The 15764-nt window shown below is 38.1% G+C and overlaps 1 protein-coding gene across 7 annotated transcripts in view; it reads left to right on the top strand.

Moving 5' to 3' along the window:
* The first annotated feature begins 617 nt into the window (after positions 1-617).
* The window catches only part of LOC306863022 (chromodomain-helicase-DNA-binding protein 3-like), a 49290-nt gene continuing 34143 nt past the window's right edge, over positions 618-15764 (top strand). For 6 of the 7 annotated variants that reach the window (XM_079406168.1, XM_079406166.1, XM_079406165.1 and 3 more), the window contains exons 1-14: positions 618-1075; positions 2920-3062; positions 3357-3530; positions 5648-5772; positions 5851-6089; positions 8422-8549; positions 8633-8762; positions 9882-10057; positions 10280-10537; positions 11413-11616; positions 11701-11918; positions 12014-12145; positions 12270-12360; positions 15532-15723. In XM_079406168.1, the coding sequence (XP_079262294.1) occupies positions 910-1075; positions 2920-3062; positions 3357-3530; positions 5648-5772; positions 5851-6089; positions 8422-8549; positions 8633-8762; positions 9882-10057; positions 10280-10537; positions 11413-11616; positions 11701-11918; positions 12014-12145; positions 12270-12360; positions 15532-15723 (2376 nt within the window). In that variant the 5' untranslated portion in view covers positions 618-909. Of the gene's footprint in view, positions 1076-2919; positions 3063-3356; positions 3531-5432; positions 5482-5647; positions 5773-5850; positions 6090-8421; positions 8550-8632; positions 8763-9881; positions 10058-10279; positions 10538-11412; positions 11617-11700; positions 11919-12013; positions 12146-12269; positions 12361-15531; positions 15724-15764 lie in introns of all 7 variants that reach the window. The other variant, XM_079406167.1, reaches the window with a different exon arrangement.

Here is a 15764-nt window from a genome sequence, read left to right as displayed (position 1 = left end):
CTAAATATGAAAAACTGTATTTAAAGCAGGAAGAAATGGATAAGAAAAGGCTTTTTGCATCAGTACCACTTAATGGTTTGCTTGTGGGCACACCGGACTTCACAATCCAATATGTGCATTTGCTAAATATTATTGTAATTCTGCAGCTAAAAATATAAAATTATCCATTCCATTTAATTTTCCTAATAATTAATTATATTTTGGGCTGCTAAGATAACTTGCTTTGTTTTGTCCTGAGCTCAAATAGTTAATTTTTAAGCAATGCAACATGATGTAAGTGTGGGCATGGCTGCGGCAGCGCTCCCCCCTCTAGCCAACCTCACATCAGCCCCTTCGCTCCTCAGTTTTTTTATTTGTTTTTACAAAGGTGGGGGCCTTAAAAGAATATTAAGGTGGCCATGTTTGTTAGATTCGTGTTTCGCTGCGTACAGTGCGCACTATACGAGCACTTTCGGGAAAAACAAGACAGTTACCAGGCAAGTCTGAAACCGAGAGAGAGAGCGAAAGCTCATAATAAGACGAGTTGAAATACAAGTTGCAATCAGCTATACGCCCCCCTCCAGAAACAATCTGATTATTTTTAAGGAGGGAGGGGAGTCTGGAGAGAGAGAGAGAGAGAGAGAGAGAGAGAGAAAGAGAAAAAGGAGGAGGAGGAGGAGGGGGGGCGTTATGAAATAATATAGCCAGCCATTTTTATGTAAGGGGATTTTTCTTGTGGGGGGGGTGGAGAGGGGGGGTTGTTAAAAAATAAATATAAGGGCGGCCATCTTTGTTTCCCTGCCTTCTAGTGTAATATATTCCAAAACGCCCCCCACTTTTTGTGTGTCGATTTGAATATTAAATAAATATCATAATTCGGAAGGAATACACTTTTAGATCTCGCGGAACGGGGTCACCGACGGGATTATAATGTCCTCTCTTCTCCGTTCTTGTGAGGAAGATGAGGGCACGGCGGTTAATTCCGAGGGAGGAGATTTTGATGAAGAAGAAGAAGACGACGGAGACCTGGACGAGAACGCAAGCGACATAAACTCGCCGGCGGCGCCTAGAGAAACTGCAGCAAGAGCCGCGCCAGGTACCGTACAGTCCGCGGAGCGCGCGTGGGGCGCAAAAACACATCGAAACAAACGCGAATACTCTTAAAACTGCCACAGCGACATCTGCGCTAATGTACACTTAAGTCTGGCTTCTCCAAATTGGTGTTTGCTTTATTTATCCGCGTGCATTTCGGCAGAGAGTTAAACAGAGTTTGGCTAAAGTTGGCCGATCCCCCCTCTCTCTGTCCCGTCTGTGTCATTCATCAGGTCTGTCATACGATGGTGCTTTCTCATCTCCAGCTGTGATCCGACAAAGGATCATTAAGCCGCCACTATGTCGTTTTTGTTTGCCCTGAAGGTTACATATTTGGCACTCGAGCAGAAGATAAAGAATAATTTGACAATGCATTGATCTAAAGAGGCGTGAGCGTCAGGACTACCGCTTTGATTGTGACAATGTAAATAAACTTGACCCGGCCCACTGCCGCCTGATTCAGGACAGAGACAGCTCTGTGTGCCGCGATGCTTTCACTTTGCAAAACGCCAGTTTGCACGCTGTTGGCTGTTTTGAGTGTGGGAATATGTCAATAAAGCGCTACGTTATTATGTACATATATGGCATAACATCAACAGATTGAGCCAAAAGTTCCACTATTTAGTCGATTAATGCGCCACACAGCATGAAATGCCTTAAAGATGAGTTAATAACATGTTGCTCTGTCATATTAGTTAGTCATTATGCAGCTGCATTGTTTTGTACGATTTTACTTTTAAAACAACTTATTAATTTAACTTTTTATGTCACACACAGCAACTGTGCTGATGTTTGTGGTCATATTTGGGGCCTCGTTTGGTGCGTAACCGCTGTCTCGCGCATTCCCACAGTGCGCGTGAATCAATTAGCACGCGCGTCCAGTCTCGCCGCCGTGACCTTCAGCTGCGGTTCATCTGGTGGTCTGCTCCCCAGGTGCAGGAGTTCACGACGAGGGGAGCATCAGCTCGGCTCGCGGCCTCTCGATCACCGAGCACCGAGTGCGTGCTACTGCCGCCCCTGGCTGCAGCGAGCGGGGAAAGGGCTCTGCCAGTGGAGCGCGCCTCAGCAACAAAGACGCAATCACATCTAACGCGTTTATCGCAGCGCATTGACATGCTGATATCTGCATTTATACAAACAAGCTGTATCAGGGTGAATGGGACAATGTAAAAAGTGAGAAGGTCTACTAAGTATTTTTATCTTATAATATAACTTATTTGGTGTCAACTAATGTAGTCAAGTTGATTTAGTCATATTAAATTATATATGGAACTGGGTAATATTATGACCAAAATGTACTTTTGAATTTAAACAGGCTACAAAGAGCTGTTCACGTGTTCTACACAAAGCTGTTTGCTTTAAATGAAAGAACAGACTGGTTTGGTTTCATCTGAACGATTTTACATGGCTGCTGTAAATAGTCACATGACTGGAGCTGTTTAACTCCACTTTGCCCCTCTGAAAGATGATGTCTGTTTGAACATTTTGTGAAAGAAGAAAAGTGGGTTGCTGCTTCATTTAATTATTCCTTAAATATTTTTACTTAAAGTAATTTCTTCAACTCACGCAGTGATCTGAAATTCTGCATACTATATTTATCATCGTCTTAAAATTCACTTCGTAAATAGCTTTCGGAGAGTCATAATTAGGTCATGTAGATAATCATGTTTGTGAGATTAGTCCTACAGCTTAGTTCAAGTGAGAAGTGGAATGAACGCTCGTGTTGTTCAATAATTGAAGTGGGAAATGATTTGAAGGATACCTCAGAGGGTTTGGAAAGAATTATGGTCACTTTCATTTCGTCTGTCCTCCCATGTTCCCTCATTTCCCTGCATCTCTCTCACTTAGATGATGGAGGTGATATTGGTGAGACATCGGACAGGGACAACCTGGGGAAAAAGAAACGAGGCCCTAAAAAAAAGAAAGAGACGAAAAAGAAAGACAAGGACAAAGAGGGGAAGATGGCCAAAGCAAGCAAACGCAAAAAAATAGTATGTTGTTGATGCTTTTTTTCCTCTCTTAATGTTGAAGTGCATTTTTTAAATTAAACCTTTATTTAACAGCAATTTGCAAACTGTCAAATGATTATTAATCAAGCTACAAATTTAATTTCAATTAGTCATATATGTTTATATTTTCTGAAAAGAACCTCGTGAATGGAGATAATTGCACTTATTTAAATTAATTCAATTACTTTTATAGTTAGTTTTTTTAATGAATGCATTATAGTGACAGTTCTAATTATTTGTTCCGAGGGTTCGGTTTTATTTCTCTGTCTCTTGCAGGACAGTGATGTAGAAAGAGACTCAGAGCCGGACTATGCCATGAACTCTGACAGTGCTGCCAGCGATTATGGAGGAGAGAAGAAAAAGAAGAAGAAACACAAGGACAAAAAAGAGAAGAAAACCAAGAAAAAGAAGAAAGAAGATGAAGACAGCACACTCGAAGAGACCACAAAGGTTATTCTTTTGCACTTTCTATGCCTTTTCTTGCTCTGCCTGCAGAGTTGAACGCTATTTCCCATCCACTTTGCTGATACAGGTTGTGTGCTTCTCCTTATTCTCCTCTGTATCCAAATCAAAGACGATCAGCTCATTATAAAGTGTAAAGCTGAATTAGTTTACCTAACTTAGAGCGGTAAAACTGTAGTTTTTTTTGCAGTAGTTGGTATTCGTGCTTTGTAAGAGGGGGTTTAGCTTTTGGTGAACTTGCACCCTGTTAAAATTCAGCAAGTTCTCCCGTGCAAATCAGTATTTTAAATAACTACATAAAAATGATACGTTAATCTTAAATATAAGTTAATGTGTACAAGGTAATTTTATTAAGTGTATTCATTAAAGAAATAGTTTACCCAAACGTGCTGAAAATTGGCTTGAAATTTGGCTTTACATCACTTGCTCAGCAATGGATGCTCTGCAGTGAATGGGTGCCGTCAGAATGAGAGTCCAAACAGCTGAGAAAAACATCACAATATTCATAACCACTTACCCATGAAGCATGTTTTATTAGATTGTGCTCTGCGAAAACATTTATTACTCAGTTAACACTTTTGAAGAAATTTAAATTAAACAAAATTTAGTTTTACTGAAAAGCTTTTAGCAAATAGTTTTTAGTGAAAATACATTGTAAAAGACTGATATAGTTTTAATCTAAAATTTTCTTACAATGAAAATAGCCACAGAAATTGGTGTGCCATTAAAAAAAAAAACAAGCAAACATCACAATAATCCGCAAATAATACACACGACTCCAGTCCATCAGTTAACATCTTGTGAAGTGAAAATCTGTTTGTAATAAATTCATCATTTCTTTTTTAACATTGATAAAATAGGAGTCCTTTAGCCTTAATATTGCTTTTGTCCAGTGAAAAAGTTGAATCAAAATAGAAGAAACAAATTCATCTACATCTTGGACGAACTGAGGGTTAGAACATGTCCAGTAAGTTTTCATTTTTGGGTGAACGATTCCTTTAATGAGCTAATTCACATTAACCCAGATCTAGGATTAAAGTATCAGTTCGTTATGGAATTATTTAAGATATATATATATATATATTTGTATGGAAAGAACTTGCTTAAATTCAACAGGGTCCAAGTTCACCAGAGGAAAACTAATCACTTTAACACTGACTTATTACAAAACACGAATACCAGCTACAGCATAACAACAGAGTTCAAAAGAGTTCAAACCCATGATAAATTTCCTTGATTTGACCAAGCATACATAATTAAATTATTCAAGTACAAGGGCCAGTGGGTGTTCCCCACTGCCTCAGTTTTAGTCATTTTGAATTATTTATACTTAGGATTTAATAGATTTTAAACCATTTTTTTTGTGTGTGTGTGTGTTAATGGCAACTTTAGGATTTACATGGAAACAATATCATGATTACAACTAGTAAGAATAGCAGAATATTAGGGATAATTCACCCAAAAATGAAATTTCTGTCATCATTTTCTCACCCTTAAGTTGTTTCAAGCCTGTATGATTTCTCTCTTCTGCTGAACATAAAAGAAGATATTTTAAAGAATGTAACCAAACAGTTTCTGGTCCTCATTGACTTCCACATTATGTTTTTCATACTGTGAAAGTCAGTGGGGATCAATAATTGTTTGGTCACTTACATTCTTCAAAATAGCTTCTTATATATTCAATAGAAGAGAGAAACCATACAGGTTTGGAGCAACTTGAGAGAAATTAAATGATGACAGAAATTTATTTTTCGGGTGAACTATCCCTTTAATACATTAAAAATTGCTGTTAGTATTTACAGTGTATCAAAAGATGAATCGCTTTTATTTGCTGAGCTGGTGTTAGTACTGTATATGCAAGAAATTACCCTCGATATAATGTGTTTGCAGACAAAAACTTCACACATTCCCCAACACATATTCAAGCACATCATCAGAGGTTCTTCTCGCACTTGCACCCAGAAATTGACATGGTGTTTCTAGCTGTTGCATGTCCACGATAATGTACAACACACATAATTACTGATCCAGTTAACATGTAGTAGGGCACAGATGTTTCCAGTCATCCACACTGTGGCAGCCATATGATGAAGCCTTTCTTCCAGCCGGTAGAGATGAAAACGTCAGCCCAGCTGGCTAGGGAGTGGGGACTGGAGGATGTTGATCACACATTCACAGAAGAAGATTACCGCACACTAACTAACTACAAAGCCTTCAGCCAGTTCATGAGGTACTTACCTGCACCAGAGGATTCATACATTGCAGTTCCTTTGCAGAAACATTTCTGTAAACATATGATCCTCTGCAGACCCATGATTGCTAAGAAGAACCCTAAAATCCCCATGTCCAAGATGATGACTATTCTGGGGGCCAAATGGAGGGAGTTCAGCTCCAATAATCCATTTAAAGGCTCGGCAGCTGCCGTCGCTGCTGCTGCAGCCGCCGCCGCAGCAGCCGTTGCTGAGCAGGTCTCCGTAGCAACAGCCTCCCCTGAACCTCCACCTCAGCCACCACCACTTCGCAAGGCCAAGACCAAAGAGGGCAAAGGTGAGAGGTCAGAGAGCATGGGCAGCTGTATGGGTTTCAGTACAGGACTTGTTAATTCACTTTGTTGTATAAACACACAGCATCAAAAATTAGTGTTTTTATAGGACTGATGACAGCTGATGGTAGATTTAATGGTGATTTATATTTATATGATATTAGTTTATTAATCACAGTACATTAAGGCCCAATCCCAATTCTATTTTATAGCCCTTCACCTTCCCCTACGCCTACCCCTTCCCTTTGTCCCTTGAAACAGAGTGTCAAGGGGTAGGGGTGAAAATATTCCTCTATGAATTTGGACACTACTATACCGTTACATGTCATCATATGTCATCTAGCTACTACAATAAACACCCATACTGGTGTGCTAGTGTGCATTAGAGTCTTTAGTTACCATTCTATATTAATGCGCCGCTTACTGACACACACACACAGTGGTGGACTGGCCATCTGGAGCACCGGGAGTTTTCCCACTTAATTAAAAAATTGAATAATTAATTTACGCATGCTGCGGCCTAGTGCAGCGGCTCAAAAGTGCTCGTCAATGTCAAAATGTTTGAAATAGCCAATCAAAGTGTAGAAGGCGGGATTTATTGTTCACAGACGCTGATCTGCGCCACACGACTTGAATGCGAGCTGAGGTAAGATGTAAGCAGCTAAACATGAGGAGACAATTCAGCAATATTTGCCAACCGTTTACTATAACGACAGACATTAATTTTCAGGAATGCAAACTACTACTGGCCTTTTCAAATTTCTCAGATTTTAATGCCATTTACGTTATTCGTCACAATGAACATAACAGCAGTTTTCAGCAGACATGAGATCTCTATATAGGCTTTCTTCCGTGATTTCACGTGTCTAAGAAAATGTTTAAAAATCCATAAAAATCATTCTCAATCTTACTCAAGAACATTGAATCTGAAGAATTTTGCTTTCGATTGCTTTGCATAGGAAAGTGATTTATATTTTAGGCCTAATAAAAATATAATTTGTTTATTAATTCACATGCATTATTTTATATACACACTGCTGGTTAAAAATGTAAAATAATAAAGGCTTTTTATTTATTTATTTATTTGAAAGAAGATTGAATTTATTTGATCAAAAAACAGTAAAAACAATAATATTATGAAATATTACACTTATAATAGTGGTGTTCTATTTAGGATATTTTAAAATGTAATTTAGCCAAAAATTACATTTTAAAATGCTCACATCCAGGAGCAAAGAAACTTGTGAACGCTGTCCCGCGACTTTTATTAATAACAGTTTAAATACTGAATCACTACATTATATTTCCCAGCAACGAGAGGATAAAATCGCTATTTTTGAAGTAAACGCACTCATTGTAAAGAGAGACGCACAGATGCACATACACACAACTTTCTTCTCTCTCTCTCTCTCTCTCTCTCTCTCTCTCTCTCTCTCTCTCTCTCTCTCTCTCTCTCTCGAATTGACAATATTTGAGAAAAAAAGTTTACCGATTTTTAATTATTGGGGGGACTAGCCTCCCTCAATGTCTATGGTGGTTATCGCCCTGATCAGACATGGAAATATGTTGTGGCACTATCGTGCAGTCAGTAATGATATGACGTCAGCAAACTTATAATGCTTACATTTTTGTGTCTTTTTGTTTACTCGGGCAGCCATGTTGCCCCTTACCCCTGTGCCTCCAACCAAAAGAGATTCGAAAATCGAGGGGAAAGGGCTAAGGGGTAGAAATGGGATTGGGCAGGTTTATTGAAATACTATGTTTAAATATGCAACTCCCTTTTTTAAATATGCACATATTTGCATACAGTTCAAAAACTGAAATCTAAACTTAATGAAATCTTATAAAGCCACATTCAGAATTCTTGTTTTCTTCTTCAAAAAAAAAAAAAATCCTGAAAATTGTACCTAAAATTTGGGTGTAACACAAAATTATATGGGTTAGAAACAAAAAAACAATAACTTTAATTTGCATATTATATATAATATATAAATATTATTTAATTTGTTTATTTGTGGAAGGGCAAGTGAATATTTTGTCAGGTTAAGTTCAAATTTGAACCGGGCCAGTAAACAAAAATCAGAGAGAGACCTGCAGAGTAGTGCCCTGCATGCTCATATCCCATATTTTTACATTAAGGTTGCCTTTGCACTCATTTAAAGTTAATATTTGACACTGAATAATGATTTTTTTTATGTAATTTTATATAAATCTCAAAATGTATATTCATAATACCTAAAATCACCTAAAAGCAATTTAAACTACTGATTTGAGTTTTTAGTGTCTAGACAAAATACTGTTTCATTTGAATATTGCCTATGTATTGGTTTTCCTCAGGTCCTGGCTTCAAGAAACGCAGTAAGAGTCCTCGTGTCTCAGATAAGAAGAAGCCAAAGCCCAAGAAAATGGCTCCTCTGCGCATTAAACTGGGAGCGCTTGCTAACAAGAGGAAGAAGAGCAGTTCGGTGAGAGTTTGTGTGTAATACGTGTGCACATAAATGTGTGTTGGGTGCAGTTGTGTTTGATCTTGTGTGTGGTTGTAATGCAGAGTGAGGAGGTGGATGAGGACGATTCTGAGCAGGAGAATTCCAGCGTTCACAGTTCTTCAGTCCGCTCTGACAGCTCGGGACGGGTCAAGAAGAACAAAAGGGGTCGCCCAGCAAAGAAGAAGAAAAAGGGTAAGACGTTTACTTTTCCTTATTTTATTGGATCTGTCTTTAAAAATGTATTTTTAACCATCTGATGTATGAATTAAAAAACAAAACTCCTTTTGACATGAAAACAAGAGTGTAATCTTACCCGATCTTTTCTCCTGAAATATTTATTCATAATTATTCAAAATTGTTCATTGCAGTTAAAGTTTCTTGGTTCATCACCATTAGAATTATGAGTAAGTACAAAAGATAATTTCCTATAGTGGTTTGGATGCACACAGGGGCGTTGGGCAGGGTGTAATAGTGGAACAGAGTAACAGGGGACCCCCCCCCCCCCCACTAAACGTGATAAAACTTCGCCCCCTAGCAAAGTCAGTGCACAGGGCTCAGAATTCCCAGCGACGCCCCTACTCATGGCGAAGTTCTTTTTTTCTTTGCTTAGGGGCAAGAAGTTGTTTGAATACCTTTGCAGCCGAAAACCGATGCTGCCCATGTTGCTGAGAGTGATGTTTATATGAATATGTAAATATGTGCTGCACACTTTCCTCTCAAAAACAAAATAAACGCACAACAAAAATGACAGTTGTGAGAAAACAGCAGTTAAGAAAGCAATGTGATATGTTTGCACCAGTTCTGTAATTCAGCGCTCTAGTCAAGTCAAATTACGTTTATTTATATAGCACTTCATACAATAGATTGCTTTAAACAAGCAGCTTTACAGTTTTGAAACATAAAAAACCGTGTCAGTGCCACTTTCAGTAAGAATTACTATTTCAATTTCTTCTATAAAACTTCTCTCCCATGTGTTTTTATTCATGGATGTGAGAATTCATGGATGTCCATGTCAAAGAAGACGGAGCCCCAATGCACACCTACCTGTTATGTAATTCCCACTAACCAATGGTAGAGTGAAGGTGTTTCCCAGCCAGAGCAAATTTTTCTGGAAAGTTTGCTTTGGCAAGTTGTTTCAAACTCCAGAAACCAGATTTGACTGATTTTGTTCAAAATGACAGTTCATTCTTAGATTTTGTTTGAAGTATTTTACTGTCTTTAATGGTTAAAAAACGCTTTTGAATGTAGTGGATATTATGTATCACAGGGTTAAAATTAATTTTGTTAAATCACTCTCTGTTTCTCTCTCAGTGCTGGGTGATGAAGATGGTGATGGCTATGAGACTGACCATCAGGACTACTGCGAGGTGTGTCAGCAGGGAGGAGAGATCATTCTGTGCGATACCTGTCCTCGAGCGTACCACCTGGTGTGCCTTGAGCCTGAGCTTGAGAAAGCCCCTGAGGGCAAGTGGAGCTGCCCTCACTGTGTGAGTCACATCCACCCAAACCTACAGAACTACAGACTGATTTTAAACTGAAACCAGACACCATCTGATACTTTTTCCAAATGTTTAGATGGGAAGGTCATTAAAAACATAATAAATTGTTGTCTTGGATATAATATGACATGAAACAGAACGTCTCAGTTTGTTGTTCCTGTATTTCTTCATAGGGTCTGCATTGTAATGAAAGTGCATGTTTTTTTTCAGGAGAAAGAAGGGATCCAGTGGGAAGCAAAGGAAGAAGACTTTGAGGACTTTGAAGAAGAGTGTGACGATGTCCGGGATGTGGAGGCAGGGCTGGGAGGAGAGGAAGAAGAAGATGATCACATGGAGTTCTGTCGCGTGTGTAAAGATGGAGGAGAGCTGCTGTGCTGTGACTCCTGCCCGTCATCCTATCACATTCACTGCCTGAACCCCCCACTGCCCGAGATCCCCAACGGAGAGTGGCTCTGTCCACGCTGCACTGTAAGTCATTTAATGTCAAAGGGCTTAATGTTTATTTCTTTTTGTTGTATTGCAAGTCTCTTAAAAACAATGCATTCAGCAGTTTTCAAGTGTCTTTTATGCGTTTATTGTTTTTCCCATATTTTAGACCCAAACATTTTGAACTAAAAATTAAAACTATGCTAATTAAAACATAAACCATATCAATATTTATTGTGAAATAAATGACTTAATGACCCATAGTTGTGGAGTCACCACAACGAACAGTTTTGGCCCTAATAAAGTTTTTCCAAAAGTTAGTGTACTTGGTTACCATGGAGACAACACTGTCAGTGAAGAGCATGCTTGAGATGAAATATGAGATGAGAAATATGTGATGTGTGAAGAAAAGAAAGACATTCAAGGTAAATATCACTTGTATATCACAAATGTTTGTAATGTTATTTTATTCAAGCTGGAATTTTGTTAAATTATGCAAAAATGTGTGAAAATATTATTTTATTGTGGGTATTTAGAATACATAAAATGGTAGGAATAAATTATATCTGTGTATATACGTGTATATATATATATATATATATATATATATATGTATGTATCTTAATACACACAATAAAACAATATATAAAGTATATAAATAGAAGTGTTGATTTGAGATGAGCTCAGTTGAGGTAAGTGAGTTGAGTTTACTTGTGCTGATTTTGGTTTGATGCAAAATTATTGCGGTTGCCTTTGGCTTTAGAGATTGTTTTGAGCGGACTAAGTAATTTATTAGGTTACTTAAGGAAAATAGACTTGCGAATTTTAATTCGTAATTAATGCATTACAAATCCATCAATGATCAGTGTTGTGGAAATATTTCATATAACCTGCAACTTCTGTTGTTTGTTTTTCAGTGCCCACCAATCAAAGGGCGAGTGCAAAAAATTCTGCACTGGCGATGGGGTGATCCCCCACCCCCTGTTCCTGTCCCACCACCCCCAGACGCACCCCCTGATGCACTACCCCCTCCACCTATGAAGGGTCGCCCAGAGAGAGAGTTCTTTGTGAAGCTCACGGGACAGTCCTACTGGCACTGCACCTGGATCACAGAGCTACAGGTGTGGGTGTAAGACAGTGTGAGACAGACATAGCTGTTAAAAGATGTACAGACTTTTCCCTTACCCACATCTGTCCTTCCTCAGCTCGAGATCTTTCACTCTGTGATGTTCCGGAACTATCAGAGGAAAACGGACATGGACGAGCCGCCCAGTCTGGACTATGGCTCTGGGGGAGAAGAGGATTCTGGGAAGAGTGAGAAGCGGAGGGCCAAAGACCCTCAATACGCCATTCTGGAGGAGAAGTACTACCAATATGGCATCAAGCCTGAGTGGATGATGGTGCACAGGATAATCAATCACAGGTGTGTTTTTTGTGTTAATCTACTACATACTGTATATAATAATAATTTGTACTGTCAGAATATTACATTTTATATATTTATATGTGTGTGCACAGCGTGGATAAGAAGGGCAACTACCTCTACCTGGTTAAATGGAGAGATCTGACCTATGACCAGTGCACCTGGGAGAGAGATGAGCTGGACATCCCTGAGTTCGGTGCGCTCAAAACGGCGTACTGGAGACACAGGTGCAGTTATGCAGAGATGTTTCAGAAAACTGTCACAAGAGTTTGATTTCTCACAGAATCTTTGTTTTCTAGCTATGCATTTTGAAGGATGGAATAAGCAGTGTTTTGTTCTTTTTTCTCACAGGGAAGAAGTGATGAAGGAGGACCCAGAGAAGCCAAGGAAGATGAGGAGGAGAGAGGAGAATGATGACGTTCCAAGCACGCCTGTTAATGATGTTGGTGTCACCCTTTTCTTTTATCCCAGTGGTTCAAGAATATCATGGAGTCATCGGATGCCCATTTTTTACAAGTTGATATGTTTATTTAGGGTCTTAATGAAAAGTCTATAACATACTGTACTTTGGTTAAAATTTCTCAATGGTAGTGTAAAATAACACCCTTTTCACCTTTCCAAAAACAGCTCTGCACACAGCAACCCGTTTTGTTGCATGCCTCTTTAAATGCTAATGAGCTCTGCTCACCCCGCCCCTCTCTTCTGTGGGGTGATAAGCCGTTCTCATAATATTGTTTACTTTAGCTGCATTTAACAGCGGAACTTACTAACTAGCACGTTAATAGGAAAGACGATTTGCAAAGATTCATAAAAGAACCTTATACTCACTTCTTCTGTAGGTAAGGCTGGATCACGAATGATTCGCTTGAACATAGACGCATTTAGGTAGATCGGGGGGTGCATTCCCTTCAAAAACAAACGTAATCCACTGCGTATTCAGCAAGATGTTTGGAGTAAATGACAACTGCAATATTCATTATTACATCCAACAACAAAACACCTCAATCGAAACAATGGTGTACTGTTGACAGCTCTCTCAGGGCAGGTCTAAGGTAAAACACCAGTGTCAATCAACAGTCGTGGGAGGGGCCTGGGTCTGTGTGACGTCACGCAGCCAAGAAGCTGAGAACGGCTTGATTTGAGAAAGGGGATATTATTTAGGGATTAAAAAAAACACTGGGTAGATTTGTATCATTATAGGGTGGATGTGTTCAAACGCTACCAACACACATTTATGTTCAAACAACATGTAAAAGTGAATTTTGCATCCGATGACTCCTTTAAGGCCAATAACATTTTTACTAAAATGTGTGGTTAAGTCAAACAAGTACAGCCTAGTCAGAATAGTGTTCCCCTAATTTTTCAGCAGCTGGTCATCAATTTAAATGTATAATGTTAATGTTATTTTTAAAATAATATTGGTAATACCCTGTAGTTAAGATAAATCATGCTGCTGTTCAACCAGTGCTTCTCAGCCAGGGTATGAGGATATGATGAAGTGTTTCATTTAATTATTATTAATATTTTAATATATCATATTTTAGTAAATAAAATTAATATTAATTAATGGTTTATTAATGTTAAAAAACGGAATTTTTTTAACATTAATAACCCCCCCCCCCATAACTATTGATTTTATTGAAGAACAAAGTTTTCAAAACTTATGTAATCACAAAATGAATTGTGGCTAATTCATTTAATATATCATTACTCAGATTTTCTGTTAATAAAAAAAAAATAAAATAAAAAAAAAAAATAATAATTTTCATAATGTCACCATAAATATCTTATACAGTATGGGGAATGGGAGGCCTGTGAATGAAGGTTCCTGGCAGTTTGTCAGGAAAAAAAGAAGCATCTAAAAAGAAACATACAACGGAATGATCATATTTAGATAGAATTACACTGTCACAATGTAGCACATTAATATGCAAATTCTGCAGTTCAGTTCAAACCTGCCCTCATGAAAACAAACATCTAGTTGCTTACATAATTTGAGGCCTGACATAACAATAACTCACCGGTTGGTGATCGCTTCAGCTGTCTGCTGCTTTCTTTTCAGTATTAATTGTATAATAAATTGTGGCATGCGGTGCTATGCCTGCATACAGACAGTGCTCAGCATCTCAAATATTCATGTCCTGTATTGCAGGCTATTCATTACAGCCTTAGACACAAATCTATATTAAAATCATAAATAGATTGTAAAAAATAAATATAAAATTCCAAATGGAATTCATTGTTAATATTATTTTGTATGCTAATCTGATGTCTGCATTTTAAGACGGGGTGGCCAATCCTGCTACTGGACGGCTATCGTCCAACACACCTGCCTGGATGTTTCCATTGATTTTGATTAGCTGGTTCAGTTGTGTTTTATCATTTTAAAATAGGGATGCACGATATTGGATTTTTGTCGATATCCGATATGCCGATATTTTGATACAGATACAGATATATTTCCTTTTGTTTGGAAACACCAAGTCTGTCCTGTGCAGAAGTTGTAAGCAAAATATTTAAAAATTTTGGTTAGTTTTTAACAAGAATTTATTTATTAGAATTAAATAAAAAATGAATTTTTTATCATAAACTATATCAAATCGCTGCATTTTCCCCCCAGAATGTTGCAGTGTTAACCCTAACATTTTATTTTAAGATTTAACATTTGTAGATGATCTAAAACAAGAGTTGTAAAAATTCTGAAAATCTTTTAGAGCTCATGATTTGTTTAAAAATGAAAACACATTACACATTAATGAATAACTCAGTATATATAAAATTATTTAATGTACAAGTGACGTTTGTAATTTTTTTTAATGTAACTAAGCTAGCTTCAGACCTTTAAATCAAAACATACAAATTATTTTATGACATAAATTACTGCTTTATTTAATCAGAAACAGTCTAAATGTTATTTGTGTAGGCTATTTTACTTTTAATTTAATTAGAAGTAGGCCAACAGCGCCCCTACAGATTAAAACTCTTTGAGAACGGGCTTTAAGACCCGGGGGAGGCTGCCGCTGCACCTGCTGTTACTGTTGCACCAAACGCATCATTCTGTAGGTGCTTTCACTGATTAAATGCAGCGATCCAAAAGAGTGAATCTAATCATCATTCAGACAAAACTTTGCTTCAAGAATGAGCCACACTGCTGACGTGATCTAATCACTAGCACACCCTGAGCACATGTGAGTTAATCTATTCCTCTTATCGGCAAGACATATCGGCGTAATATTTCATATCAGGCCGATGCCGATATTTACATTTAAAGCCTTTATCGGCCGATTCCGATATCAGTCCGATAATATCGTGCATCCCTATTTTAAAACTATTGTTTTGTATAGCATACCATAGTTTGAGAGCCGCTGTTTTATGCTGTTGATTCATTTTTATTCTTTATCTATTTTTTTTTCTCATACTATCTACCTGTCAATAGCCCACAAAATTGGGTCCTCCCAACTTTTTGTCTTGCAATGTATTTTAAATACCTCTTATGTTACTTTTTTCACTTCTGCTTTCTAGCACAAAGTCCTCAGTTCATTCAAGCTTTTAGGGCATGTAGGACCACCCTTTTAGTTTAAAAAAAGTTCTCTACCCAACTCTCTTCTCTCAGCCCACAATCAAGTATGAGGAGCAGCCAGACTTTGTGACCGAGACAGGAGGGACGCTGCATCTCTATCAACTGGAGGGGCTGAACTGGCTGCGGTTCTCCTGGGCACAGGGAACAGACACCATCCTGGCTGATGAAATGGGCTTGGGCAAGACCATCCAGACTATTGTTTTCCTCTACTCGTTATGTAATGAGGTCTGTGACGGTCAGGTTACAAAAGTGTATTTTAATTGACA

This window comes from Barbus barbus (assembly GCF_936440315.1).
Source record: "Barbus barbus genome assembly, chromosome: 1".
Taxonomy (NCBI): Eukaryota; Metazoa; Chordata; class Actinopteri; order Cypriniformes; family Cyprinidae; genus Barbus; species Barbus barbus.
The sequence above is the reverse complement of the archived record's forward strand: the minus strand, read 5'-3'. Positions and strand labels throughout refer to the sequence as shown.